The sequence below is a fragment of the Lineus longissimus genome, chromosome 19 (assembly GCF_910592395.1).
Source record: "Lineus longissimus chromosome 19, tnLinLong1.2, whole genome shotgun sequence".
Lineage (NCBI taxonomy): Eukaryota > Metazoa > Nemertea > Pilidiophora > Heteronemertea > Lineidae > Lineus > Lineus longissimus.
The window spans coordinates 13,595,097-13,622,023 of NC_088326.1; the positions used below are offsets into that span (position 1 = coordinate 13,595,097).

A 26,927-nucleotide genomic window follows, 5' to 3' on the forward strand; every position below is an offset into this window, starting at 1 on the left:
CCCTGAAAATGAGGTTGATCGCACGACATACTGCCAATCTGAGACGACGTTTCCTTCTTGACACTGCTGGCTCGAAGGGAGACATTTTCGGACAGTGACTCTTACAATTAACGATATGAATAAAGACGAGTAATTGCTCTTTATTAAAACTTGGATCTTTACACAGGCCTCTCAGTGCAAAAACTGAGGTAAATGCATTGACATTTTATTCATAGTCTTTATTCATACCGCAACACGAATCATAACACAAACTAAGTCAAAGGAAGATGTAGAGAAACCAACACAAGTTTTATTTATCAACTTTATACATTTATATCTATGTACACATTGGGTGATATGAATAAAGAGTAGTAAATGCTTTTATCTAAAACTCCATGTACATTTACACTTGGCCTTTCTGTACAAAATTGAAGTAAAAGCATTTGCTAGCCTTTATTCATATCACCCAATGACTGCACTTCCCACTTGCCAACATGGAGGGCCACTTACTCGTCATCAAATGACACAGACATTATATACGCCAAGTTAGTCATGACCCACTGCAGCAAGTGGCGTCCCTCTCACAGATACCAAGTTAGCAGTGACACCAAACCAGCAAAAGTGGCACCTGTGTCAGATGTTGCTAAGCAGTGACACACTGCACCAAGTGGCACCTGTGCAACAGAAACTTGATCAGCACATTATCTGGCAGAATGTGTCACAGGTGACACACAGCATCAATTGCCACATAGATGCTTGGTTAGCACACACACTATGACATTCTACTCCAATTGGTACAAGTTTGTCAGATTCATCTCCCACGCGCAAACCATTCTAATCAACTGGACGTAGTAAGGAAAAAATGTGCACAGCTACAGAAACAAAGGGCTTACTTACTCTAGAACTACAGATTGATTAAGCAAAAGTTAAAATCACACGTTGATAGCTGCCTACCATATTCAAGGAATGTTGTCTTTGCAGTGTCTACATTCATAACAAGTGGTGACCCATCCACAGAACAATTACGATTAAATCTGTAGCATCAATTACAGAACATGACCAATTATCAAGAGATATAGAAATTATCAGGTTAATGCCATTTTGCACTGTCATCATACTCGGCACATCTAATACTCTCGACGTTATTTGCATTTGAAACAGTACCAAATAACTACTGATTGTTGCATAGGGTTTGCAAATTGATAAAGCAATATAACATAAAAACTGGTTTGATTTGCATGTATCAAAGAGCTGATGACTGATGAGAAAGAAAAAGAGAAAAACTATGCATTTTAGATGATTCATGGGTTTATCAGGTTTGGTGTGATCCTATTTACTTTAAAGATATTTAGCCCAACTGGGATTGTCTTGAATCTGCTAAAGGACACACAGATTCAGATTTTAAGGTTTACTGCAGCCTGTATTAAGTATTGACATGACAGTTGTGTCAGTGGTCATCAGTGACCTTGGTCCCATGTTCTTTTCTCAACATGTGCAGTGGCCCCATGTGCACTATTTGATTTGCAATTTCTGTTGGTAGCAACCAGTGAAAACGAGCCTTGGCAGGCAACGCTCTGAAACATTCTCAAGTGTGATAATTAATTTGGCAAGTCCTATGAATGACACATGGCACGTAGATTTACTTCTTGGTGATGTTCTGAAGTCTCAACTCCTCGGTCAAAATGGCTCTGATCCCGTTGGCCATTTCAGTGGCAGCCTCGATCTCGGTCAGACCCAGACGTCTCTTGTTGCTAAGATCGTAGACTCCGCCCACACTCTCCGAGTGCTCGCCGTGGACACCTGCAAAACAGCGATACATTAGGTATTCATCTACTCCTCAAAGAGGAAATATTGCTGGGAACGAGTTGTTACAATCTATTGTTTTATACAATACTTGACAATATCACCGAGATTGATGTTTAAAGGGAAAAGATAAGCAGGAACTGGATTTCAAAATAAAGTTACATGAGGTCGATGCCAATACCTCTTTCTTCCACCAGGCCGTTACAGTAAAGGCCATACAGCTACTTGACACTGTGTAGCGGCCGACTTACTGGCACCCTTTGGGCCTCAATAAGGTCCAACGAAATATTCTTACCACGAGGCTGAATGTTGTGCTGAGCACAAAGTTTCTTAAGTTTATTTTCGTCTTTAGCTGACTCTGGAATCCTGGCGTGGACCGAGGCTCTCATGGTGGTGCCCAGGTTGGTGGCACAGAAGGTCAGGTAGCCAAGCCTTTCACTGTGGGCAAATGGGATCACTTTCCCCATGTGGTCGATGCCCTGGAAATTAAAGTAGAGTTTTGATGCGACTGATTCTCTGGAAAATATTACTATGGCTTCCCTGTACAACCCTCGCAGTCACTCGAGTTTTCATAAATTGTTCCAGGGAAAAGGTAAGAACATCGATTCATGTGCTCGCAGTTCCAGAGAAGAGCTTAGAACAAAGATCCCTGTGTTCACAGTTCCAGAGAAGAGCTGAGAACAAAGATCCCTGTGTTCGCAGTTCCAGAGAAGAGCTTAGAACAAAGATCCCTGTGTTCACAGTTCCAGAGAAGAGCTGAGAACAAAGATCCCTGTGTTCGCAGTTCCAGAGAAGAGCTGAGAACAACGATCCCTGTGTTCGCAGTTCCAGAGAAGAGCTGAGAACAAAGATCCCTGTGTTCACAGTTCCAGAGAAGACCTGAGAACAAAGATCCCTGTGTTCGCAATGCCAGAGAAGAGCTGAGAACAAAGATCCCTGTGTTCACAGTTCCAGAGAAGACCTGAGAACAAAGATCCCTGTGTTCACAGTTCCAGAGAAGACCTGAGAACAAAGATCCCTGTGTTCGCAGTGCCAGAGAAGACCTGAGAACATTGATCCCTGTGTTCGCAGTTCCAGAGAAGAGCTTAGAACAAAGATCCCTGTGTTCACAGTTCCAGAGAAGAGCTAAGAACAAAGATCCCTGTGTTCGCAGTTCTAGAGAAGAGCTGAGAACAAAGATCCCTGTGTTCGCAGTTCCAGAGAAGAGCTTAGAACAAAGATCCCTGTGTTCACAGTTCCAGAGAAGAGCTTAGAACAAAGATCCCTGTGTTCACAGTTCCAGAGAAGAGCTAAGAACAACGATCCCTGTGTTCACAGTTCCAGAGAAGACCTGAGAACGAAGATCCCTGTGTTCGCAGTGCCAGAGAAGAGCTGAGAACAAAGATCCCTGTGTTCGCAGTGCCAGAGAAGACCTGAGAACAAAGATCCCTGTGTTCGCAGTTCCAGAGAAGCCCTGAGAACAAAGATCCCTGTGTTCGCAGTGCCAGAGAGCTGCTGAGAACAAAGATCCCTGTGTTCGCAGTGCCAGAGAAGAGTTGAGAACAAAGATCCCTGTATTCGCAGTTCCAGAGAAGAGCTTAGAACAAAGATCCCTGTGTTCACAGTTCCAGAGAAGAGCTGAGAACAAAGATCCCTGTGTTCGCAGTTCCAGAGAAGAGCTTAGAACAAAGATCCCTGTGTTCACAGTTCCAGAGAAGAGCTGAGAACAAAGATCCCTGTATTCGCAGTTCCAGAGAAGAGCTTAGAACAAAGATCCCTGTGTTCACAGTTCCAGAGAAGAGCTGAGAACAAAGATCCCTGTATTCGCAGTTCCAGAGAAGAGCTTAGAACGAAGATCCCTGTGTTCACAGTTCCAGAGAAGAGCTGAGAACAAAGATCCCTGTGTTCGCAGTTCCAGAGAAGAGCTGAGAACAAAGATCCCTGTGTTCGCAGTGCCAGAGAAGAGCTGAGAACAAAGATCCCTGTGTTCGCAGTGCCAGAGAAGAGCCGAGAACAAAGATCCCTGTGTTCGCAGTGCCAGAGAAGAGCCGAGAACAAAGATCCCTGTGTTCGCAGTGCCAGAGAAGAGCAGAGAACAAAGATCCCTGTGTTCACAGTTCCAGAGAAGACCTGAGAACAAAGATCCCTGTGTTCGCAATGCCAGAGAAGAGCTGAGAACAAAGATCCCTGTGTTCGCAATGCCAGAGAAGAGCTGAGAACAAAGATCCCTGTGTTCACAGTTCCAGAGAAGACCTGAGAACAAAGATCCCTGTGTTCGCAGTTCCAGAGAAGAGCTAAGAACAAAGATCCCTGTGTTCGCAGTGCCAGAGAAGAGCTGAGAACAAAGATCCCTGTGTTCACATTTCCAGAGAAGAACCGAGAACAAAGATCCATGTGTTCGCAGTGCCAGAGAAGAGCTGAGAACAAAGATCCCTGTGTTCGCAGTGCCAGAGAAGAGCTGAGAACAAAGATCCCTGTGTTCGCAGTGCCAGAGAAGAGCTGAGAACAAAGTTCCCCTGTGCCACCCTCGCAGCTACTTGATATTTGCTAAATACTTCAAGAGCTGAGAACATTGATCCCCTGCTGTGCTGGCAGTCACTTGATATTTTATAAATAGTTCCAGAGAAAAGCTGACTATCTCATCTACATCAACGTGTCTGCCAAAAGGGGATGCTGTGTCCATTGTTCCAATTTTAGCAGGGTGTTCAATTCGAGGATGGGTTATAGTCCAAATAACCACCTCCAGAACACGTGTGCCGTCTTCTCTTTTTGATTAATCAACAGAGCCATTTTCCCCATCATCATTTCTGTTGGAAAAATTGTTGAATAAACTTACATTCACCAGCCTCTTGTAGACTTCGCCGAGGTTGCCACCTGGCTGCATTGAGATGAGTCTCAGGTGGTCTTCTTCGTTCACCCAAGTGAGAAAGGTCTTATTGCTGTTGTAGAAGATACCTCTAGCCTCGGGCCAGTCCCTGTACACACCAGCTTGCTCGTTGAATCTATTGGAATTAAAAGTTGTAATAACATAGCTTTGAGCCTTCTAATAAAATCACAAGTCACTGTGACACTAAGACAATTATGCTTTGAAAAGAAGTAGAATATCTGCATCCTAGTGTCTCAAAAATGTTTAGGGGAAAGTAGTAATGTTCTATCTCTATACTAGGATTATGAAATTGCACTTTTGATCGACGGCCATCAATTGCACCATTGGTAAAAAGGAATTCTCTGGAGCAACCGTCACGTGGCGCTCTGTAGAAGAAACACAGGTACTTGCCTGTCATCATTCTTGAACAAGAAATGATCATCAATCAGTTGCTTCTCGACCTCCGACGACATGCCTTCGAGTCCATGATAAGTACCAGCAAATTCACCTGTCAAGTTAGTGAAGCCCTCTTTGGCTTTGGTCTCAATGTAACGACGATCCTGAAACAGATGAAAGGTAGGGTGATGAGATGGCATGCCAAGTGAACAGTTTAGCTGTGATCTCACTCCTACGAAAGGTAGGGTGATGAGATGAAAGGGCTTGCCAAGGCCTATTTAGCTCTGATGTCAATCGTAGATGAAAGCTAGGGTGATGTGATGAAAGTGCTGGCAAAGGCCAGTTCAACTGTGCTCGCAATCATAGAACATAGGAATGCACATGCCAGGAACCTGCAGGAACACGTGATAAACTGTCGGAAGATTCATGGCGATAGAGTAAGAAGGGTGCCGCATCATTTCTGACATCGACTCGGGTTTCAGCATCAACTTTGAAGACTGAACAGTTAAATAGTGTGATAACTCTGATAACAAGCATGCCACAATCATAAATCACCCGCATCTGGACAGTGCATGTACTTAAGATAGATCTTATTGAGTGGGCACAAATCTAATCACTTACATGTTTACATATCTGAGGAGGAAGGGGCATTCCAGCAACACTGCGACCGACCCGCACCCTAGTGGAGACGATCATGTTATCACAACCAACAGGGTTGATGTCACCAAATGGAAGGTTGTTGAGGTCACCGAAGTCACAGGCGGGATGTTTGATAGGCATATCCATGGGGAACTTGTGGTAGTCTTTGATCACATTGTCGAGCAGATCTGCAAACACTTCATAGGCTTCAGGATCGCAGGCCATCATGCCCACACTGCTGTCAATGTTTTCAGCCCCTGGAGACAGAATGTTAAAATGACAGTATATAAACTACTGCACTGATGAAACATGCATCACATTTACATACAACAAGCACGACTGCTATTCTGCATTTTAGGAGCAGTTTATCCTCTGAATTGTCGGCTGAAGACATGTGGCAGCCCCCTTCCATCTATGTCAGCCTCCTCGACACTCAGGATAGCCCCATCATAAAAAGATACATTAAGCCTGCTACAATGAGTATTAACTAATCAAATGGGAAAGAGAAGGTAATTGATTGAAGGCACAAACAATCAATCTCCACTGCAATGGACCTGTGCTCAGGAGCAGCATGCCATATCAGAGGGGATGAGAGCGAGCTGCTTACAAGTGTTGATGGAAGCCGAGTGAGGTACACGCTGATCCCTTCCTAACCCACCATATCAGAGGGGATGAGAGCGAGCTGCTTACCAGTGTTGATGGAAGCCAAGTGAGGTACACGCTGATGCATACCTCACCCACCATATCAGAGGGGATGAGAGCGAGCAGCTTACAAGTGTTGATGGAAGCCAAGTGAGGTACACGCTGATTCCTACCTAAACCACCATATCAGAGGGGATGAGAGCGAGCAGCTTACAAGTGTTAATGGAAGCTGAGTGAGGTACACGCTGATCCCTTCCTAACCCACCATATCAGAGGGGATGAGAGCGAGCTGCTTACAAGTGTTGATGGAAGCCAAGTGAGGTACACGCTGATGCATACCTCACCCACCATATCAGAGGGGATGAGAGCGAGCAGCTTACAAGTGTTGACGGAAGCCAAGTGAGGTACACGCTGATGCCTTCCTAACCCACCATATCAGAGGGGATGAGAGTGAGTAGCTTACAAGTGCTGATGGAAGCCAAGTGAGGTACACGCTGATGCCTTCCTAACCCACCATATCAGAGGGGATGAGAGCGAGTAGCTTACAAGTGTTGATGGAAGCCAAGTGAGGTACACGCTGATGCCTTCCTAACCCACCATATCAGAGGGGATGAGAGCGAGCAGCTTACAAGTGCTGATGGAAGCCGAGTGAGGTACACGCTGATGCATACCTCACCCACCATATCAGAGGGGATGAGAGCGAGTAGCTTACCAGTGTTGATGGAAGCCGAGTGAGGTACACGCTGATGCCTTCCTAACCCACCATATCAGAGGGGATGAGAGCGAGCTGCTTACAAGTGTTAATGGAAGCTGAGTGAGGTACACGCTGATGCCTACCTAACCCACCATATCAGAGGGGATGAGAGCGAGTAGCTTACAAGTGCTGATGGAAGCCGAGTGAGGTACACGCTGATGCCTACCTCACCCACCATATCAGAGGGGATGAGAGCGAGTAGCTTACCAGTGTTGATGGAAGCCGAGTGAGGTACACGGTGATGCCTTCCTAACCAACCATATCAGAGGGGATGAGAGCGAGCTGCTTACAAGTGTTAATGGAAGCTGAGTGAGGTACACGCTGATGCCTACCTAACCCACCATATCAGAGGGGATGAGAGCGAGCAGCTTACAAGTGTTGATTGAAGCTGAGTGAGGTACACGCTGATGCCTACCTAACCCACCATATCAGAGGGAATGAGAGTGAGCTGCTAGCTGCATCAGTAACATTGCAGACTATCTTCAAACTCCCCGACACTCTGTACTGCACATAACTGCAACCAACATCAAGTAGACATTGAAACAGCTCGTCTGGCTTCTGTAATCTGTGATTTCATGTACTTCAGGGAAGAAAACCGCGGAGAAGCCATGCCGACGATTGACATTATAAACCTACGACGCGTCCTTTTGGCAATGTTTCCAACCTGGTATAGTTCACTATATGTTGTATAACAATTAATTTCTGTAACTTTAGAGATTTCACTGGACCTTCCAGTTGCTTCGTCTCATATAGATGTAAATGTTCACGAATTTTCCTCTCGAGCTGAGAAATATATTTTTGCTGTTTTTGCACATGCACATGGAGACACACACACACACGGTTACTACACTGTCTGTAACTACTTGTTACGAATAAAATCTATATTTATATAAAGCTACCTACCAGTGTTAATGCATTGAGCAAGAGTGCCTCCGAGCTTGGTCTTCTTGTCTTTGAGTTTTGCATAGACTTCAGGTGTCAGGTATTTCTTGACGAGCGAATTACATTGCTCAGGTGTTGCAGCTTGTAGCTTCTTGAACATTTCATCTTGAGTCATGTTGAATTGTTGGCGAGGCTCGAGATTGCATAGACTTTCTTCTTGTGCCAGGATGGCCTTGACCCCGGCCGACATCTCCGTTACAGCCTCAAACTCAGTCAGACCGAGACGTCTCTTGTTACTTAGATCGTACACTCCACCCACGCTCTCAGAGTGCTCGCCGTGGATACCACGAGGTTGGATGTTGTACTTAGCACAAAGCGCATTCAATGCGGTCTCATTTTCAGCTGAATGGGGAATTCTCATATGGACAGATGCACGCATGGTTGTGCCCAGGTTGGTGGGACAGAAGGTCAGGTAGCCTAACCTTACACTGTGGGCGAACTCGAGCTTTTTCTCCATGTGGTTGATACCCTGATGAAAAGAGAACACTGTTTGTTGTTAAGATGCTGGAACATTGTTTGCTCTAACCAGTCCTATTAGCAGACTTTGACCCCTAAAGCCAACATAACATGGTTTGCTCTAACCAGTCCTATTAGCAGACTTTGACCCCTAAACCAACATAACATTGTTTGCATGAAGATGCTGAAAGCAGTGAAAACAAAGAAATTAAAACAGTGTTTGAAAACTACTGGTATGTTGTTGCCTCTTTATGTGAATTAGGGTGTCCATGGTTTCTGAGCCTCCGAGTAATAGGTTCATAGTTATTAGTCTTACCTTCACCAGTCTGGTGTAGACCTCCTCCACGTTGCCTCCCCTTTGCATCGAGATGATCCTGAGGTTGTCCTCTTCATTCAGCCAGACAAGGAAGTTCTTCTGTGGGTTGTGAAAGATACCACGGCTCTTGGCCCAGTCCCTGTACACGCCAGCTTTCTCGTTGAACCTGAATCAAACAAACCCAGCCTGTAAGTTTGGTGATCTCTCCAACCTGCTGTAATTGGGCAACCTAGACCCCAACGGAAATAACGGAAATTTGGATGTCGTCACTTATTTTGAACATCCATATGCTTGGTTTTTAGCTCACCTCTTAGCAGAGGTGAGCTTATCCCATACCGTGGCGTCCGTCCCGTCGTCGTCGTCGTCGTCGTCGTCCGTCGTCGTCCGTCGTCCGTTAGCAGGGCACGTTTCGTAACTGTTAGAGCTATTGAGTTGAAACTTGGTACACATGTACCCTTATGTAATGACACCTTGGAGACCAAGTTTCGGTCCGATTCGTTCCATGGTTTGGCCACCAGGGGGCCAAACGTTAAAAGTGAAAATATGCAATATCTCCCATAATAGTAGTCGGGAAATTTTGAAAAAAATATGGTAGGTACTTCTAGCAAAGGTGCATCATATATCCTCCGGGTTTTTGATTTGACCTCCTTTTCAAGGTCACAGAGGTCAAATGGTGTAAATTGGCCGTTAGGATGTAACGATGGCACGTTTCTAAACTGCAATGACTATTGATACCAAATTTGGTACACATTTACCCCTTAGTCAGGTGATCTCAGGGACCAAAGTTTGGTCCAATATGATTCACCACTTGACCACCAGGGGGCAAAATCCAAAAACCTTAAAAATGTGATTATTCCTTAACTTCTTGCCCGATTGCCACCAATTTGATATCATGGGTACATCTAACCACCATACAGTATATGTCACACAGGTTTTTAATTTGACCTTCTTGTCAAGGTCACAGAGGTCAAATGGCGTAAATTTGCCGTCAGGCCGTAACTATGGCACGTTTCTTAACTGCAATGACTATTGATCACAAATTAGGTACACATGTACCCCTTGGTCAGGTGATCTCAGGTACCGAAGTTTGGTGCGATCTGATTTGCCGTTTGGCCTCCAGGGATGGGGCCAAATCCTAAATTCTTCAAAATGCCATTATTCCTAGTAATGACTTGCCCGATTGGCACCAATTTTATATCATAGGTACATCTAATTCTAACAACCATTCAATGTGTCACCCGGGTCTTCTTTGATTTGACCTACTTTTCAAGGTCACAGAGGTCGAATGTACTGTAAATTGGCCATTTTGGGGAAATTGTAATTGCTTGGACCTACATCAAACCTAACACTACATGACACAATACCATGCTCTTTATCCTTCTTTCCTCCACATGAGGTGAGCACAATGGCCCTGGCCATTTCATTTAAACTTATTTATCAACTAACTAATTTTGACCTCAACTCCGCCCATGCATGGCCCACAAATGGATGACAATGACAGTATCCTCCCCACTACAACTTGAACAAATGAACATGCCTGTCATCATTCTTGAAGAGGAAATGGTCAGCAATGAGTTGTCGCTCATCTTCTGGCGTCATCGTCTCCAGGGAGTAGTAGGTCCCCTTCAAATCATCAGGCAGAGTGGCAAAGGCTTGCTTGGCGAGGATCTCGATGTACTCTCGGTCCTAAAACACGAATCAGTTTGTTACACTTGTATCTCACACTATGGTCTCATTTCTTCCAAAAATGCACTGGTCAACCTCAAGGTATTGCGCAAGAGGAAATTTAAACCTTTTATGTGTTTTTTAAAAGTGTTGCTTCAAGGACTGACATCAATGGTATGGGTCAGTTCTCTGTGGCAAAATTGAGGTGAAGTTTGAGAACTTAAGAATGGAAACTGTTCCTGTCGATAAGAAACTTGGCCATATATGTTGCACTCACAAAGAGGGTCTTACACTTACACTGTTACAAATGAGTGGTGGAAGAGGCATCTTCTTGACACTACGACCCACGCGTATTCTCGTCGACACAATGTTCTTTCCGTTTGGGTCTAGGTTGCCCAATTGCAGGTTGGCGAGGTCACCAAAGTTACAGGCTGGGTGCTTGATGGGCATATCCATGGGGAACTTGTGATAATCCTTGATGACATTATCAAGAAGATCCGCAAACACTTCATAGGCTTCGGGATCACAGGCCATGATGCCAATACTGCTGTCGATGTTAACAGCACCTAAAGGAAAATGATAATTGACAATGACAATTATGCAAAACCTCCTGCTATTGAGGACAGAACTCAATCTACCATGAGACGTTTGAACACATAACTGCTTAATACTGAGAGGCAACAGAAGGTTAATGTAAACCTTGGCGATTACAGCAATGACAACAATGACTATAGTCATAGAACACAGGCGAGGGTGTCTGTCACATGATTTATGATGGCTCATGGCAGAATCGATGAAGATCATCACAAACCATATCTTACATCGGATCTCCCATCATATATTCAATGATGTATCACTATAGATAGATTATATGATGAGAATTCTGGCAGAGCTTCTCTACGTTGGTTTCCATCATAGCGGGTAAAAACACAACCGATTAATGTGAACGTTTTTTAAATTCTTGAAAATAAGAAATGGTTTGTAAAATACCATTCTAAAATACCTTGGTACCGTAAAGTCAACTTTTAAATGGAAAATGCATAAGCCTCGTTCTGAGAGTGGAGTGTTTTGGACACGCAACCAAGATGCTCTACCAAAGTTCCCTCGGGTTGCACTAAAATGTGGAACCATGCACACAGCTCACTTCAGAAGTTTGAGGCTCTCAAAACACTGCTTCAAACACAAATCAGCCAAGGAAGCATCAACCACCCTAAGTTTTTTAATGAGCACTACACATATTTGCTGAGAAAAACGCTCCAAATAGCCCATTTGCGCGGATTTTAGCGTCACTTGAGCGAGCCGATCCGGACTTCCTATACGGGCTGCCGTAACATAATGTAAACAACGGCGCTACCGGCGCTCCGGGCAGGCGATGGATGGAATTTGCCAAATTCGCACATATTCAAGTTATTTCGTGGCCTATCTTTTTAAGTTTGAGGTATTTTAGAATAGAAATTGAACCCTCGGCTTCGGACCTTGGTTGAGTTACCAAGACACTCTCGGGTGGAGCTAAAATTTCGTCCAAACCCTCGCCTGTCGGCTCGGGTTTGGACTGTATTTTAGCTCCACCCTCGAGTGTCTTGGTAACTCAACCAAGGTCCTCCGCCTCGGGTTCAATTCCTTAATCATCAAACCTATGGTGGGCCATCACAGAATGTAGTCAGGTCTTCCTTACCTGTGTTGATGCAATGGGCGAGTGTGCCACCAAGTTCGGTCTTCTTGTCCTTGATTTTATTATAGACTTCAGGTGTCAGGTACTTCTTGACCAAGGAGTTGCACTTCTCTGGTGTTGCCGCCTGAATTTTCTTGACCATTTCATCCTGGGTCATGTTTAAGTGTTGTCGTGGCTCAAGGTTGCATAACCGTCGTTCCTCAGCTATGATAGCCAGGATACCATTGGCCATTTCAGTGGCAGCCTCGATCTCGGTCAGACCCAGACGTCTCTTGTTGCTCAGATCGTAGACTCCGCCAACACTCTCCGAGTGCTCGCCGTGGACACCTGAAGTAACATGATTGAGTAAGCTGGGATAAACAGTGCCATCTTATGCACATTATTCTTTGCCCACATGACCAAAATACATCTTTTGGCCAATTAAAAGTTCGAGGCAAATACCCAACTGATACAGGCATATTTTCATTGAAACTGTAAAATCAATATTTGCAATCTGTGAGTATTTCTTTCACAGCATCTGTTTGAGTGAGCTGGGTATTACCATGGTGAGAAAAAATGACCTACCTCGAGGTTGGATATTATGCTTGGCACAGAGAGCATTCAGTGCTTTTTCATCTTTAGCACAGTGGGGAATCCTCATATGGACCGATGATCTCATGGTGGTGCCCAGGTTGGTGGGACAGAAAGTCACGTAGCCTAACCTGTCGCTGTAGACAAAGTCGATGTTCTTTCCGATGTGGTTAATGCCCTGGAACAATACATTAAGACATCACTGCACACTGCAGGTGGTAGAAAACAGTGACGAGCAAGTCTGAAGGCTGGAAGTTTGCTCTAGGAAACAGTGACGAGCAGGTCTGAAGGCTGGAAGTTTGCTCTAGGAAACAGTGATGAGCAGGTCTGAATTTTGGAAATGAATAGGAAACAGTGATGAGCAGGTCTGAAGGCTGGAAGTTTGCTCTAGGAAACAGTGATGAGCAGGTCTGAATTTTGGAAATGAATAGGAAACAGTGACGAGCAGGTCTGAAGGCTGGAAGTTTGCTCTGGGAAACAGTGATGAGCAGGTCTGAAGGTTGGAAATGAATAGGAAACAGTGATGAGCAGGTCTGAATTTTGGAAATGAATAGGAAACAGTGACGAGCAGGTCTGAAGGCTGGAAGTTTGCTCTAGGAAACAGTGATGAGCAGGTCTGAAGGTTGGAAATGAATAGGAAACAGAGACGAGCAGGTCTGAAGGTTGGAAATGAATAGGAAACAGTGACAAGCAGGTCTGAAGGTTGGAAATGAATAGGAAACAGTGACGAGCAGGTCTGAAGGTTGGAAATGAATAGGAAACAGTGATGAGCAGGTCTGAAGGTTGGAAGTTTGCTCTAGGAAACAGTGACGAGCAGGTCTGAAGGTTGGAAATGAATAGGAAACAGTGATGAGCAGGTCTGAAGGTTGGAAGTTTGCTCTAGGAAACAGTGATGAGCAGGTCTGAAGGTTGGAAATGAATAGGAAACAGTGACGAGCAGGTCTGAAGGCTGGAAGTTTGCTCTAGGAAACAGTGATGAGCAGGTCTGAAGGGTTGGAGATGAATAGGAAACAGTGATGAGCAGGTCTGAAGGTTGGAGATGATTAGGAAGAAGTGAGGCACTTCAACACCTAAGACTAAGGAACGAAATGTGGCCACATGATTCGGTGCTGTATACTGCGTAGCTGGATTCGAGACATCATCCTTCTTATAAAAACTCTCAGAACTGGAGTTGAGGTAAATTGTTTTAAAAAATTCGGTGTGGTATAGAATGCCCTTTTTTACTTAACTGACAAAAGCAGGGTTTAAACACATGGTTCCAAATGTACTTAAGCCGAACGCTAGTCAGCGGAAAACACCAGAGAATTGATTGCAATCCAACTCACATTGATGAGTCTTGTGTAGACCTCGCCGAGGTTGCCTCCCTTCTGCATGGAGATGATCCTCAGGTGGTCTTCCTCGTTCACCCACGACAGGAACGTCTTGGCATCGTTGTGGAAGATGCCACGGGCCTCGCACCAGTCCCTGTACACACCAGCTTTCTCGTTGAACCTTTAATTGGTAATTACAACAATATCTGTAGATAGTGAGTCTAACATTTAATATATATGAAGGACATTTCGCTTCATAGATGCGCTGTCATAATTTAATGCACTGATGTATTCATATATTTCAACTTTGTCACGAATGTTTTCCAAAATACCAGCAGCTTAAACTTTGCAGGTGAATTCCCGGAGAAGCTGACCAAAAAAGCAAATCTCGACCCCGTGAGTGGCTTACCTGTCATCATTCTTGAACAAGTAATGATCTTCAATGAGCTGCCTCTCATCTGCTGGAGTCATGGTCTCCAGTGAGTAGTATTTACCTCTGTATTCACCTTCAAGAGATGAAAAGGCAGCCTTTGCCTTGGTTTCGATGAGTTTGCGCGCCTGAAGTGACAAATACCATAATATTGCCATGAAACAACCACTCCCAACAAAACGCCATGGCCAAGTCGAAACATAGGAATCAGAGGAATCAGTGGAAACCTGTGACCACCAGTTCTTTGAATCTGTGGGCGGCAGAAGTAAAACAGACACGAAATTGGATAAAAAGTGTTATTGATTATGATAGGGTTAACGTACCTTCCTGTCGATCGCGGGAGGAAACGGAATCCCCTTAACGCTGCGACCAACGCGCACCCTGGTGGAGAGGATAAACCTGCCTTCAGGGTCAAGGTCAGAAAAGGGCAACTTGTTCAGATCGCCGAAGTCGCAAGCGGGATGCTTAACGGGCTGGTCCATAGGGAACTTGTGGTAGTCCTTGATCACATTGTCCATGAGAGGAGCGAAGACTTCGTAGCCCTCGGGATCGCAGGCCATGATACCGATGGTACTATCCAAGTTCTCAATTCCTGTAACAAACAATCGAAGAAATGAGACGGTTATCATGTCCAGCTCGGGTAATTAGGGAAATCAAAGAATAGAGAAACGTTTCACGATAAAATCGAGAAGAGAGAAAGCAATCACTCTGGTGCGGATTCAGGGGCATTGGAGTAGGCAGTCACCGGAACGCCCCCTGCCTCTGGCTCCACCCTGCAGGTTCTCTGATTACAATACCTTACTGTGTGTAAGTGAATACCTACCAGTGTTGATGCAATGGGCCAAGGTGCCTCCCAGCTTGGTCTTCCTGTCCTTGACCTGTGCGTACACCTCGGGCGTGAGGTACTTCTTCACGAGAGAACGGCAACTGTCCGCAGGCGCATTCTGCAGCGTCTTGAACATCGCATCTTGGTTCATTTTGAAATCCATGCCGCCGGATTTGCTAGAAAAGCCAAAGGGTAACATGCTGTTTGTTAATAAAGCGTTAACACAACTAACTGGGATAAGCAACATGCTTTTTTATATTGGCAGTGAACGCATGCAGAAACTTGAACTTCAATAAAATTAAACCATTTCCTGAAAATATGAATAACTTCCAGTGTGGACCACCAACTCGGTGAACGAACTCGCAACTCAGCTGGGGAACTCACGACACACCTGAAAGGAAGGGTTACCATGGTGATGATTCAAACACTATATTCTGTGTTCATTCGTACGCGAAATCGTTCATGCATAACTAATCGCGCGTGTCGCATTCGCAGTCCATCAAGTTCGTGGAAGGTTTGACGGGTGATTATATGACTGTTTTCTTGATATTGATCCGTTTTATTTGGTCCGAGAAGCCTGTTCATGTTGCACTCACCACGTTTCCTCATCATGTTCGATTGTGTTAGATATTAGGAACGAGTATTAGTCAATCAAGGATCTGATGAAATGTAATCAACATCAAAGAGGATACACGAGCTAGTTAAAAAAGACAATGAAATACATAACCAATGCTTATTGACACAAAGAAGTGTATCCAGAATAATGTGTTACTCGCAACCGAATTAACTGTAGCATACTAGTATACAGGGTGGTCCAGAAAAAACGCAACCGGGTACTTCAACAACTAGGGGTATCAGTGGATAGGGAATCCCTCTAGTGGTGTGTTCACGCTGGATGCGAATTGAAACCGAATTCCGTAGAGCGCTCTCCGGAATACGAATTGATTAATCCAGTTTCAGAACGGTCGCGTCACACTGACCCGAATACGCATTCAAATTGGTTTAAAACGCGCCACACTCAATGCATACTAACGACGCGCCATCTATTATTATTATTATTATTATTTATTAACCTCCCATATGGGAGAATAAAATTTACGAGTACAAAACATATAAGTATATAATATCACAGTATCACACAGGCATTATTAACAAGTTAAAATCGCGTAAGGTGCTTGACCATTTCCATCTCCCGGCCATGCCTATTGCCAAAGTTCGGGTCAAAGAGGAGTGTCCTCAGCGAGTCAACACCACCGTCGCTATTAGCGGAGAATCCCGGCCTCGCCCTCGAAAACGAGGCCAAAACCGGGGAAAACCCCGCCGCGACGTTTGTAACCTACAACAGAAACGTTCGGTTATTCTGCATTGAATCTTGCCACAGGAACTCCAACCTTTCCTCACAACCGCGCCCCTACAACAAAAACTTTTAAACAGAATCAGTCGACCTTGGTATCATTCGTCTTCTCGGAAGATTCCCCCATCCACTGGCATCAATGGCTTTAATCCCCCTGGTAGTGGAAGTGTCCGGTTGCGTTTTTTCTGGACCATCCTGCATACATTGGCGGTTCGATGGTTACGCTGTACACTTGGTTACATTATTGGCCGGGTAACATTATTGGCCGGAGATGGTTAACAGTTAAGGTTCACTTCACGGCTCAAGCTATACACTGCACACTCTGTACCTGGTTACACTATTGGCCGGGGAAACTGGTTCAACCGGGATGCTAGAACTGGGGAAGAGAAATTCATACATGAATCATATCATGATATCAATATCTCGCTTGAACAAAACCCGGGTAGAAACAATGTCTGACTTCAAAGCACGGTAACTTGTAGAACCTACTAGGTGTTTGGTACGACAGTACAAGCACGGCCACCAGATGGAGAGACAATGCTTTCAGAAGAGTCTCATGTGAATCTTTGACAGATGGTCTACTATATCCCGCCATAGACGGGATGTTGCTAAAACCTTTCTAGGACAGCGACGGCAACAAAACAATAATGAAAGAGAAATTATCTCAGGTGTTAAAAGTAAGAAAGGTTGAGTACTGACTAACTTGTTGATATGTATTTGAAGATCTGCCGGCGTACCTCGTGAACAGGTACACAACTCAGGCAGCCAACCTAACAAGGCCAGACGAACAGAGCTCAGATCTCACATTTCAACAAGTGTTATTTCTGAACGAATAATAGGCTATAGGCTGCAGAAAGCCTGCCAGACAGCTGGTTAACCAAGTCACATTCTCGACATTGGCTGATGCTACAGGGGAAGCCAGTTTTCATGAGGCTGTGTTAACTGGTCAAGTCAGTAAATGCAGTGGGCTTGTGATAAGCCAGATTAGCCTTGTTGTTAGCTACCCCAGGCTAAGTTATGTAGTAGGCTGGTCTTCTCAACGAGCCGGCAGATTAATAGCCGTACTATTGTAAAACATGACCCAGCTACTATTACGCCACTGACCAGCATATGACGACTGATCAACGATTACGTTAATAGGGTATACTGGGATTAGGATTTAAATCGCAGACTTGATTTACTTAATGTTGAGTTGAGCACTAAATCAACGACACACGAACCAGCGTATTTGTTATTTCTGCTGAAGACCAATACCTCGTTATTTAGAAATCACAGTTTGATTGTTGCGAGATATGGTTCAGGCCTTCACAAGGATTAAGATCGCCATGTAGCTGATCCGTTTCGGGGTTTTATGAGTAACTGCCTATTGAACAATGTGTATCATGCTATGAAAGCTAGCTTATAACACGCTTACCCATATCAGAGAAGCAAACCACGTTTCGACATCGAGTAGATTGTCTTTACATACTTGAGATGAACTGTTCTTGATCTCGGGGAAAAATGATTCAACGAACAAACTATTTTCTGAAGCGCCCTGCCAAAAGTGAATTGAAAAGGATAACAGTTCGTTTGAACAAGACCAGTAAGAGGAAGGTAATGCCACTCTGGGCACATATCCACGACACGTCTATGAGTACCGCCATAGAGTTCATGAACAGAGTGTACACCTGGCAATACTGACTATTGATTGAACAACATATAGAATATGATGATAATGACGCTTCACAAATTAATGTCCCAGCGCTCGCTCTTCAATCACCATCTACTCATCAGTATCATCAAGTTGTTATCATGCTGATTATTATATCAATATTGACGTCAATAGATCATCCCCTTAGAGCCAGGTTACAGGCGATATGGAAATAAAGGTTCATCTCAGTTCTCTAGGTCGGGTTACAGTCAGCACGGATATAACGGTCACAAATGGTACCATCAATGGAGAGAACGGTCACAAATGGTACCATCAATGGAGAGAACGGTCACAAATGGTACCATCAATGGAGAGAACCCGAAAACCCTCTCAAATAAATTCAAACCCAATTCAATGCTTTGACTAACTTTCGTGAAATCGATTGACAATGGTCGTTGCTGTGACAACGGTACAGATATCCATGGGATGAATGTTTGTGGGAGAGCCTTGCCTGGATGAAACGCCAGCTGAGCAACACAATCTAGTGGGTGGCTCCAGTTATGGGACACTCGTCCCGTATGACGAACGAAGTTAACCACTGATACAGAAACCTGACAAACGGGTATTACATATAAAGGAAGATGGCTCAACTCATGATCTTCCTTGTACTGCAGGTGTAACCTTTACACGACAGCATATGTACAACAACTGACATGAAACACTCTGTTAAACCCGATATATTTTCGTCCGCCTCATGCAGGACGAATTGCGGTTGTTCAGAGTAGTGGGAGGGGCGTCGTCATGTAATCACCCGTTTACCCCTGTGAATGCGACAAGCGTTATTAGTTATGCGTAAATGATTTCGAGTACGAACATTTCTGTTAGGACTGGCATTGCCTGTCTCAAACTAAAGGCTCCCTGGGTAACATGTATTCTATTAGGACTACCTTGCATGACGTCAGCTGCTTCTCACGAACTAACAGTTCCTTGTGGAAACATATATGTATAAGCTGGATGAGAATAGCGCAACCTTGAGGCACTTGCATACCACACATTACAACAGATACATGTAGAAGGTTGTTTGTGTGTGCTAACCGCCTAACATGAGGCGAGCGTTGGGTTCATGACCGTAGTAATAAACTGACTAACTCGCGAATATGTGGTTCAACCAATTCATCCACCGGCCTCATACTTGTTTGTTTAGGGATCTCGTCTACAGACTTGAAGATATTTGTATAAGACAGATCTCATAACAAGCAAAAGTCGCGCCGTTAAGGAGAGCAACATTGTAATTGAGAATGTATATGTACCGTTCACCAGCTGTCTTGCTCATTACAACATTGTTTTCCGAGTGATCACAGTGGATGGGGAAACAATAATCACATTTTATATCTCTAATCGACGGAGATCTTAAGGGGACAAATTAATATACTCTTAATTGGGATACGAGAATTCAAATTAACCTACGAAATGCTCCTAGTCCCACAAGTCTGTTATATTAACAACTTGGTTTTTGCAAGTTCAAGTTGCCAACAGGTATACTCCCTCAGCTGCCAGCAATGCCGTGTATTACATGTATTATGTGTATAGGTATAAGATAATTAGGCCAACAGAGATACATGTTCGCGTTGAACTCCAGGTCCTATCCCGGTTGAGGAGGTATCATGGCTCAATGGCTAAGCGGCAAAGACCGATGGATGAGGTAGTATGGCTCAGCGGCATAGGCCGGTGGAGGAGGTATCAGGGCTAAGCGGCAAAGACCGGTGGAGAAGGTATCATTGCTCAGCGGCAAAGACCGGTGCAGTTGGTATCAGGGCTCAGCGGCAAAGACCGGTATTACACTAGATCTATAAATCGAAAAAACCTCGTGTTGCAAGTAATCAAATGCGAAACTGAAATAGACCAAGTGATTTATAACGCGCTTGACCTTTACATGAATAATATCAAATCTATCGAAATATTTCAAGTGTTTTGAATGCATTACGAGAGCACTTAAGGCATTCCTTCACGAGGAAGTGGACACTGGTGGTCGACATGTCTGGGATGCGAGGCAGTCAGCGCATGACAAATTGATTATCTATATTCATATCAGTCAGTTAGAGATTGGAGAAGACTGTATTTAGCACGGACACTTCAGTTATCAGCTGTATATGAAGGGTTTTGTCACGTTTTCCGTGCCTTGACTACCGTCCTTGTTTGTACCATTGTGAGTTGAGTATGTTGTCGATAATCAAAAAACCACGCAATGATTCCATACCGATATCATGTGTATGTCCTTTATGTATGTTACGCCATGCAAGTTCATGTGAGCATAATGAAACAACAGGACATACATAACAAGCTTTAAATGCCATCCATCAGTATTGACGAGTCACGGTCGACGGACCCGATCCCGGGCCCAACCTGAGCTCTATTCAATGGCAGCAATACGAGTCATTCAAAGGAACTTGTCGACCGATGATGTCGTTTCTTACACCGAGAACAAATCATCGATACCCGCGCTTTGATTGGCCTGCTGGTTTCTCATGCTTGGCGTTCAATTCAAGAACGTTCGAGCGGGGATATAAAAACCATTCAATACCCCCCCCCCCCCCCCCCATGTGTCAGTGGTTGGTCGTAAACATGTACGTGTTGTTATGTCAGTTATACACTAGTGTCTTGGGTTAGCAATGACTATCTGAACAGACAGGTTATAGCTTTTTGCTGGAGTATCAAGCAACTTGAAATAAGACTCCCGGGGCAGTCCATTTCGTCATCCTATTCATACTGTTACTGTAAGGGTGAGGCCGGTCGCGATCCACTGCATCCTGAGAGTACTCAGTCGTACTGGGTGTACAACTCATCACATGGCAGTTTAGCCACTGAGCTCAGACTTGTCATGTATCCCGCAAAGAGACAAAAGTCCCAGCTGACAGGGATTCACCTCATTGTACCCAAAGCTCAATGTATGTATAGATTTCCTCAGTGTCACGGCAACAGAATCCGACTTGAAGCTGATTGTAGCATTGACTGGATTTCAACAGGAAACAATGGCTAACAAGGACTATGTGAACTCGATTCTGGGTGTGTCCACGAGTTGCTGTGTTGGGTGTTCTCTATTGACATTGCACTTGTATCGTGTGTTGAGAAGACCGGGTGAGTGATGTTCCCCCACCGCCACGCGGTACGCTCCGTCACCAAAGTGCGAGACACACGATTAGAGTGGGTTTATTGTGTGTTAATTGGTGACAGTCACATAGTCGAATGTCCAAACACACGTGTAAAACGAAAGTGTGGCATTGATGCTTTGTAAGTTCAGCTTGTTTTTTAATAAGGCAATTTATGTCAACAAAGATGTTCAAATTGGTTTGTTACGTTGTTAGCAGAGTGATTCCTTAATTCCTTTTAAACAGGCCTCCACAGAGTAATGCCCAAAATTACGATAGAAAATTTTTTTTGGTTAAAGGAGAACATTGTATCTTGAATGTGCATTAAACAGTCGTGCACAATTCTTTCATCTCTCATTGTTACTATCCATGAGACTTAACTTTTGTAGTCGGCGATTTGTTGGAAGGCAATGTTGGTCAAGATACTGGTCTCCTTTAAATCCCTCGTCAGTCTGAAGGAAGATAAGTCGCTTTAGAAACATCTCACAAACTGAGGATTAGGTTGAGGCTGTCGAGATGTATAATGCCTTGCATGCCAAGATAATGGTCTCCTATAAATCACTGTTCAATCTGAAGGAGTATTATAATGTATCTCACAACCTGGAACAGAATCTGGTTACAGCTGATATGTACATGTATATACAACCTGCCTGATTGCCGAGCCAGCATTCTAAGTAAGCGAGTAATGTTAGAGACAGGATGACACCTAGACTACGTCAACCAGAAGTTAGAGTTAGATAATGTCAGGTTCCTAAAGTCTAAAGGCCTCATTTGGTAGCTCTTCATTCGCGACCCCTATTGGTTAAGGCTGTACTTTTGCTCATAAGTTGTACATGCGCACAAAATGTTGACAATATTTCATATACACGTACGTATGTACGGCAGGAAGGTGAAATATTTGTTATAAATATTTGGAAATGCCGATAATAAATTATAGGAAAATCAGGATTTTGCGAAAAATCGATGTTCTGAACCATGAACTGCGCTTGGCTAATGTTTAGTGTACTGGTGGTTCTATTGATGCATGTTACAGATCGTTATATTATCCAGATCGAGAAAATGGTTGAATATTCCATCGTAGGTTAAATTGATTAAACAAACAAGTTTCAATGTGTAAGTTGTAATGGAGAGGCGTGGAATTGTTATTGCACAACACTGGGTATTGTTCTGTATACCACAGTCTACCATTAACGAGAGCAATATTACCCTAAAGGGGGCACTGCATCGTTATATCCAAGGCCTGCACATATCTCATGCTGAGAAAGATAACGTGGATTAAGCCCCTCTTTGTTTGAAACTGATGATCGTAATAGGATACGAACTGTGAAAGCTAAGTCACGTGAGCATGAATTCAGCTTGAGGGCGAGACTGAAGCTGAGATATGAGCGCACAGGCTGAGGGAGTGACGTCAGAGTGATACCAGTCATGAAAGTGTTCCTTTGAGAAACGTGATGGCAGTGCCCCTTTAAGTGGTTATAATCTGTCTAATGGTAACCATGGAAACAAATGTGCAGTGTGTCACACAGAGAATTCGAAACACCGGTGCAGGGACAACATAATGACTATAGGCTACACAAGAAAAAAAAACAATTTCAGATTTGAGAAAAATAGACAAGTCTTAATTTACGTCATTAAGTAGTTCCATTTTAATTTCATTTGTATGTAGATAACTTTATTATTAATGTTGAAAAACACCAACTATGCTCAAAATGGCGGCATGGCAGCCATATTGGTTAGTTGCCACGGCTACATCGAGAGATGGCGGCCATATTTATAAGAAACTTTGGGGTCTCAGTAAAAAAACATGTTTGATGCTTTCCTTGAAACATGAGTGGTACCAACGAGGTTGCAACTCTTTTATAAAAAAAGATACGATACAAACACGGCATAACCTATGAGCAAGAGCACAGACTGTGAAATCTTTGTTCAAAAATACTCGCCTTCCGTGGGTGGCACCTGTCGGTGCAGGTGCGGTGGTCACATTACCCTTACAGGTCTCCCCATGGGTTTCGGTCTCCCCATGGGTTTCGTTCCAATGTTTAAATCTGCCGTACATTGCTGTGATCTCTTGGAACCTACGACATTTAAACAGACAAGGAGTCAGTGTGCATGCGGTTAAAACACATCAATCACAGAACAGGTTAATGACACCAGAGGGCGCAGTTCTTGCGGGTTCAGATTCCAAGAATAGATAATTATTGCTAACCCTGCACTATCACTCGAACCATGGATCAGCGCGCGTAATGGTCGCTTTGCTATAACCGAAGCTCAACTACAGTCCATCCAAATTAGCGAAAAAGACCCCAATACTATTTTGACTGGACTACTACAAGACTGCTTTGATCGGAGATCTGTCGCCAATTTAGATTATATAGTTGAGCAGACAAGCGTTACCGTGATACCGATAAACTCAAGCCAATCAACGAAAACAAGCATGTTGTTGGCCAGATTAGAGATATACGATTGATCGAATTGAAAACAACGCGAATATCACCCCAGTTGCCACTTGCATCAATGTTGATCAAATCAATGGGTTGCCATAGCAACACCATGGTTAAACTCTGGAATGTGCTGTTACTCTCAGCTGGATGTCTTGTCTCCCGACGTCTGCCAACTATGAAACCATAGAATGCCAGCAGCAGCAATTGTACAACTATGAAACCATAGAACACCTCAAACGCAAGATATTGCTTCATGAGTATATATATATATATATATTCTACCACACGTACAATATCATGATAATGGAGTCGAACGTGTAGCAGCTGTATGTGAGAAAGTACGAGAGGCAAATGCAGTATCGACCAGGAAATGCAATATTCTTCTCAGTCCAGTTATAAGGACAGTGACATAATCCTCCCTAGAATCTAGGAAACTCTTATCAGCATCAGTATCGCAGTTGAATGTGTCTGTAGATTTACCCTTCTCGGCAGGAAATCACTGGTTCAGTACTTTCCGTACATTTACCCTTTTACACTGGAAATCATTGGTTCAAGTTTTTCTGTACATTTACTCTTTTCGTGCTGAACTCACTGATCCTGGTCTTTTTGTACATTTACCCTTCAGAAGGTCGTAGAAATCATTAAAACCTAGCTCAGTAAGCTTACAGCAGGTTTACTCCAACATGGTCATACAAACTATAGGCCTAAACCTACAATGCTTTATTCAAATTTCCTTTTTTCTCTGGGGCTTTTATAACGGGCTTACCATAGCCTAATTCATCATGCAGAAACGATGTGGATATCCAAACAAAATGATATGTTCACATGCATAGGCATTAAGCCTATTCTATAAATGTCCTACAGAAGCCTTGTATCGTTTTCGGCCATCCATGTTTATCAAACTGAATTACCAAAATAGTAGGCCTATACCTTTCCCTATGCACATGGCGTCCATGATAACCATTTATTTCTACTAGCTCGTCATCCTAAAAATGGCTTAGTTTGCCATCATTTTTGAACCGAAGAACAGTTCGTTCATGTCGTCTGTTCAAGTAACATTCCAACAAGCTTTGCTCTGTGGTCACCTGGCACAATGGTTTGCTTGAATCATGTCGACCTAACAGTCAGACTTGGACCTGGCATCGATCGATAAGCACATTTGATTGTAACAACTGCTTGATCACACATTGTAAACTAATACTGACAAGCACTCAACACTCGCTGAATGGCCAGACGTCTGCCGACCACAGACACACCTCCAACCGACGAGGGGGCACAATCAAAGTGAATTTCGAAAAACAGTTTTTTAGTCTCCATTTACTATTTTGTTCATTTCCTGTCGGGCAAAGAAGATAACGACTATGCCTTGATGAAGAGATAACACACAGGATTAATAACCAAGGAGATAGCGACTAGACCTTGATGAAGAGATAACACACAGGATTAATAACCAAGGAGATAGCGACTAGACCTTGATGAAGAGATAACACACATGATTAATAACCAAGGAGATAGCGACTAGGCCTTGATGAAGAGATAACACACAGGATTAATAGCCAAGGAGATAGCGACTAGGCCTTGATGAAGAGATAACACACAGGATTAATAACCAAGGAGATAGCGACTAGGCCTTGATGAAGAGATATAATAAACATGATTAATAACCAAGGAGATAGCGACTAAGCCTTGATGAAGAGATAACACACAGGATTATTAACCAAGGAGATAGCGACTAGGCCTTGATGAAGAGATAACACACAGGATTAATAACCAAGGAGATAGCGACTAGGCCTTGATGAAGAGATAACGCACAGGATTAATAACCAAGGAGATAGCGACTAGGCCTTGATGAAGAGATAACACACAGGATTAATAACCAAGGAGATAGCGACAAGACCTTGATGAAGAGATAACACACAGAATTAATAACCAAGGAGATAGCGACTAGGCCTTGATGAAGAGATAACACACATGATTAATAACCAAGGAGATAGCGACTAGGCCTTGATGAAGAGATAACACACATGATTAATAACCAAGGAGATAGCGACTAGGCCTTGATGAAGAGATAGCAAACAGGATTAATTAACCAAGGCTCAACAGGGTCAAATAACTTGTTGCACAATATACCAACTCCAATCACACTGGGCCGAATTCATAAAGGGCGTTTAAGGGTTAGACGTGAGTAACTTCTCCCCAATCTGTTTCAGGGCGTATTCATATTCTGTGAGGATTTACACGAAGGACCTGAATCTGTCTATTCGGTGGTTAAACGCTGTTTTAAGCTTAACGCCTTTATGAATTTGGCTCAATAAGTCTACGGATTATGTGACGAACACAAAGATGAAATGGAAGCGGAAATAGGTCTATGTGCAGAGAGCATGTTTCAACTCTGGCATGCCTAGTGTAAATGATTCGACCAAAGAAAATCCATAATTTATTCAGTCATACGATATTTGCACGATGAGCTGAATACAGGCAAATATTGGCTCGTGGTGCGACGCGCCGTGTCGAGTTTGTGGTTTTTGCTCAACAACACTTAAAATGAGGCTAAGTTGTGTCCAAGAGATTTGAAGGAGTGGGCGTCGCTAAGGCAGGGCATACAGTCGCATACTCGCCATGGATTCCCTTTACATACTTCATATCATATAACGGCACTACCAACGAATGGTGACAGATCAAGGCACATCCATTGACACACAATGAAGATGCATCATGGCGCGACACGCGCTTCATACAATCAATGGGAGTGGCAGTTCTGAACATGACAATATTGCATGAAACATTTAGGTCAGCGCGACGCGAGGTCTGGGATTCTACTATCTGTCAAATGATAGCCAGACAGACATTGGCCAGCTCCACGTTCCATGCTCCACCATACAGCATTATGCCGCTCCTGCAGCTCAGGGAAAAGTGCATACTCTAACTCTACAACTCACAATCCACCGGTGGATGAAAATATTATACGATGAACTTTAAAATCTCCCTACCTTCTCGTCTGCCTTGGTCGAAAGTACGTCTGGATCGTGTCGAGGCGAGGAGAGAATGCGCCTAGATACCGGGCAAGCCGACCGAATGCGATCCACACCATGTGCGCACGCGCAGTGAGAC

At 43.9% G+C, this 26,927-nt stretch overlaps 1 protein-coding gene across 2 annotated transcripts; it reads right to left on the reverse strand.

Annotated features, from left to right (window-relative positions):
- Positions 1–269: 269 nt before the first annotated feature.
- LOC135503096 (taurocyamine kinase-like) lies at positions 270–26,927 on the reverse strand. 2 transcript variants are annotated; one of them, XM_064796425.1, is made up of 17 exons: positions 26,807–26,927; positions 23,316–23,450; positions 15,243–15,421; positions 14,743–15,011; positions 14,399–14,547; positions 14,005–14,170; positions 12,674–12,857; positions 12,113–12,436; positions 10,735–11,003; positions 10,310–10,458; positions 8,773–8,938; positions 7,962–8,469; positions 5,645–5,919; positions 5,039–5,187; positions 4,598–4,763; positions 2,078–2,261; positions 270–1,779 (listed from the first exon to the last, which is right to left on the reverse strand). In XM_064796425.1, the coding sequence occupies exons 1-17, from the start codon at positions 26,905–26,907 to the stop codon at positions 1,619–1,621; spliced, it is 3,534 nt and encodes a 1,177-aa protein (XP_064652495.1). In that variant the 5' UTR covers positions 26,908–26,927; the 3' UTR covers positions 270–1,618. The 2 variants fall into 2 exon arrangements, with proteins under 2 accessions (XP_064652495.1, XP_064652496.1); XM_064796426.1 differs by lacking the exon at positions 23,316–23,450.

Excerpts from the sequence above, each read along its gene's own strand:
- LOC135503096 (XM_064796425.1), bottom strand. The coding sequence starts at position 26,907 with ATGGTGTGGATCGCATTCGGTCGGCTTGCCCGGTATCTAGGCGCATTC. Across the intron at positions 5,920-7,961 it reads TGCTCAATGCATTAACACTG|GGGCTGAAAACATTGACAGC; the intron begins GTAGGTAGCTTT and ends TTCTGTCTCCAG. Across the intron at positions 1,780-2,077 it reads GCACAACATTCAGCCTCGTG|GTGTCCACGGCGAGCACTCG; the intron begins GTAAGAATATTT and ends GCTGTTTTGCAG.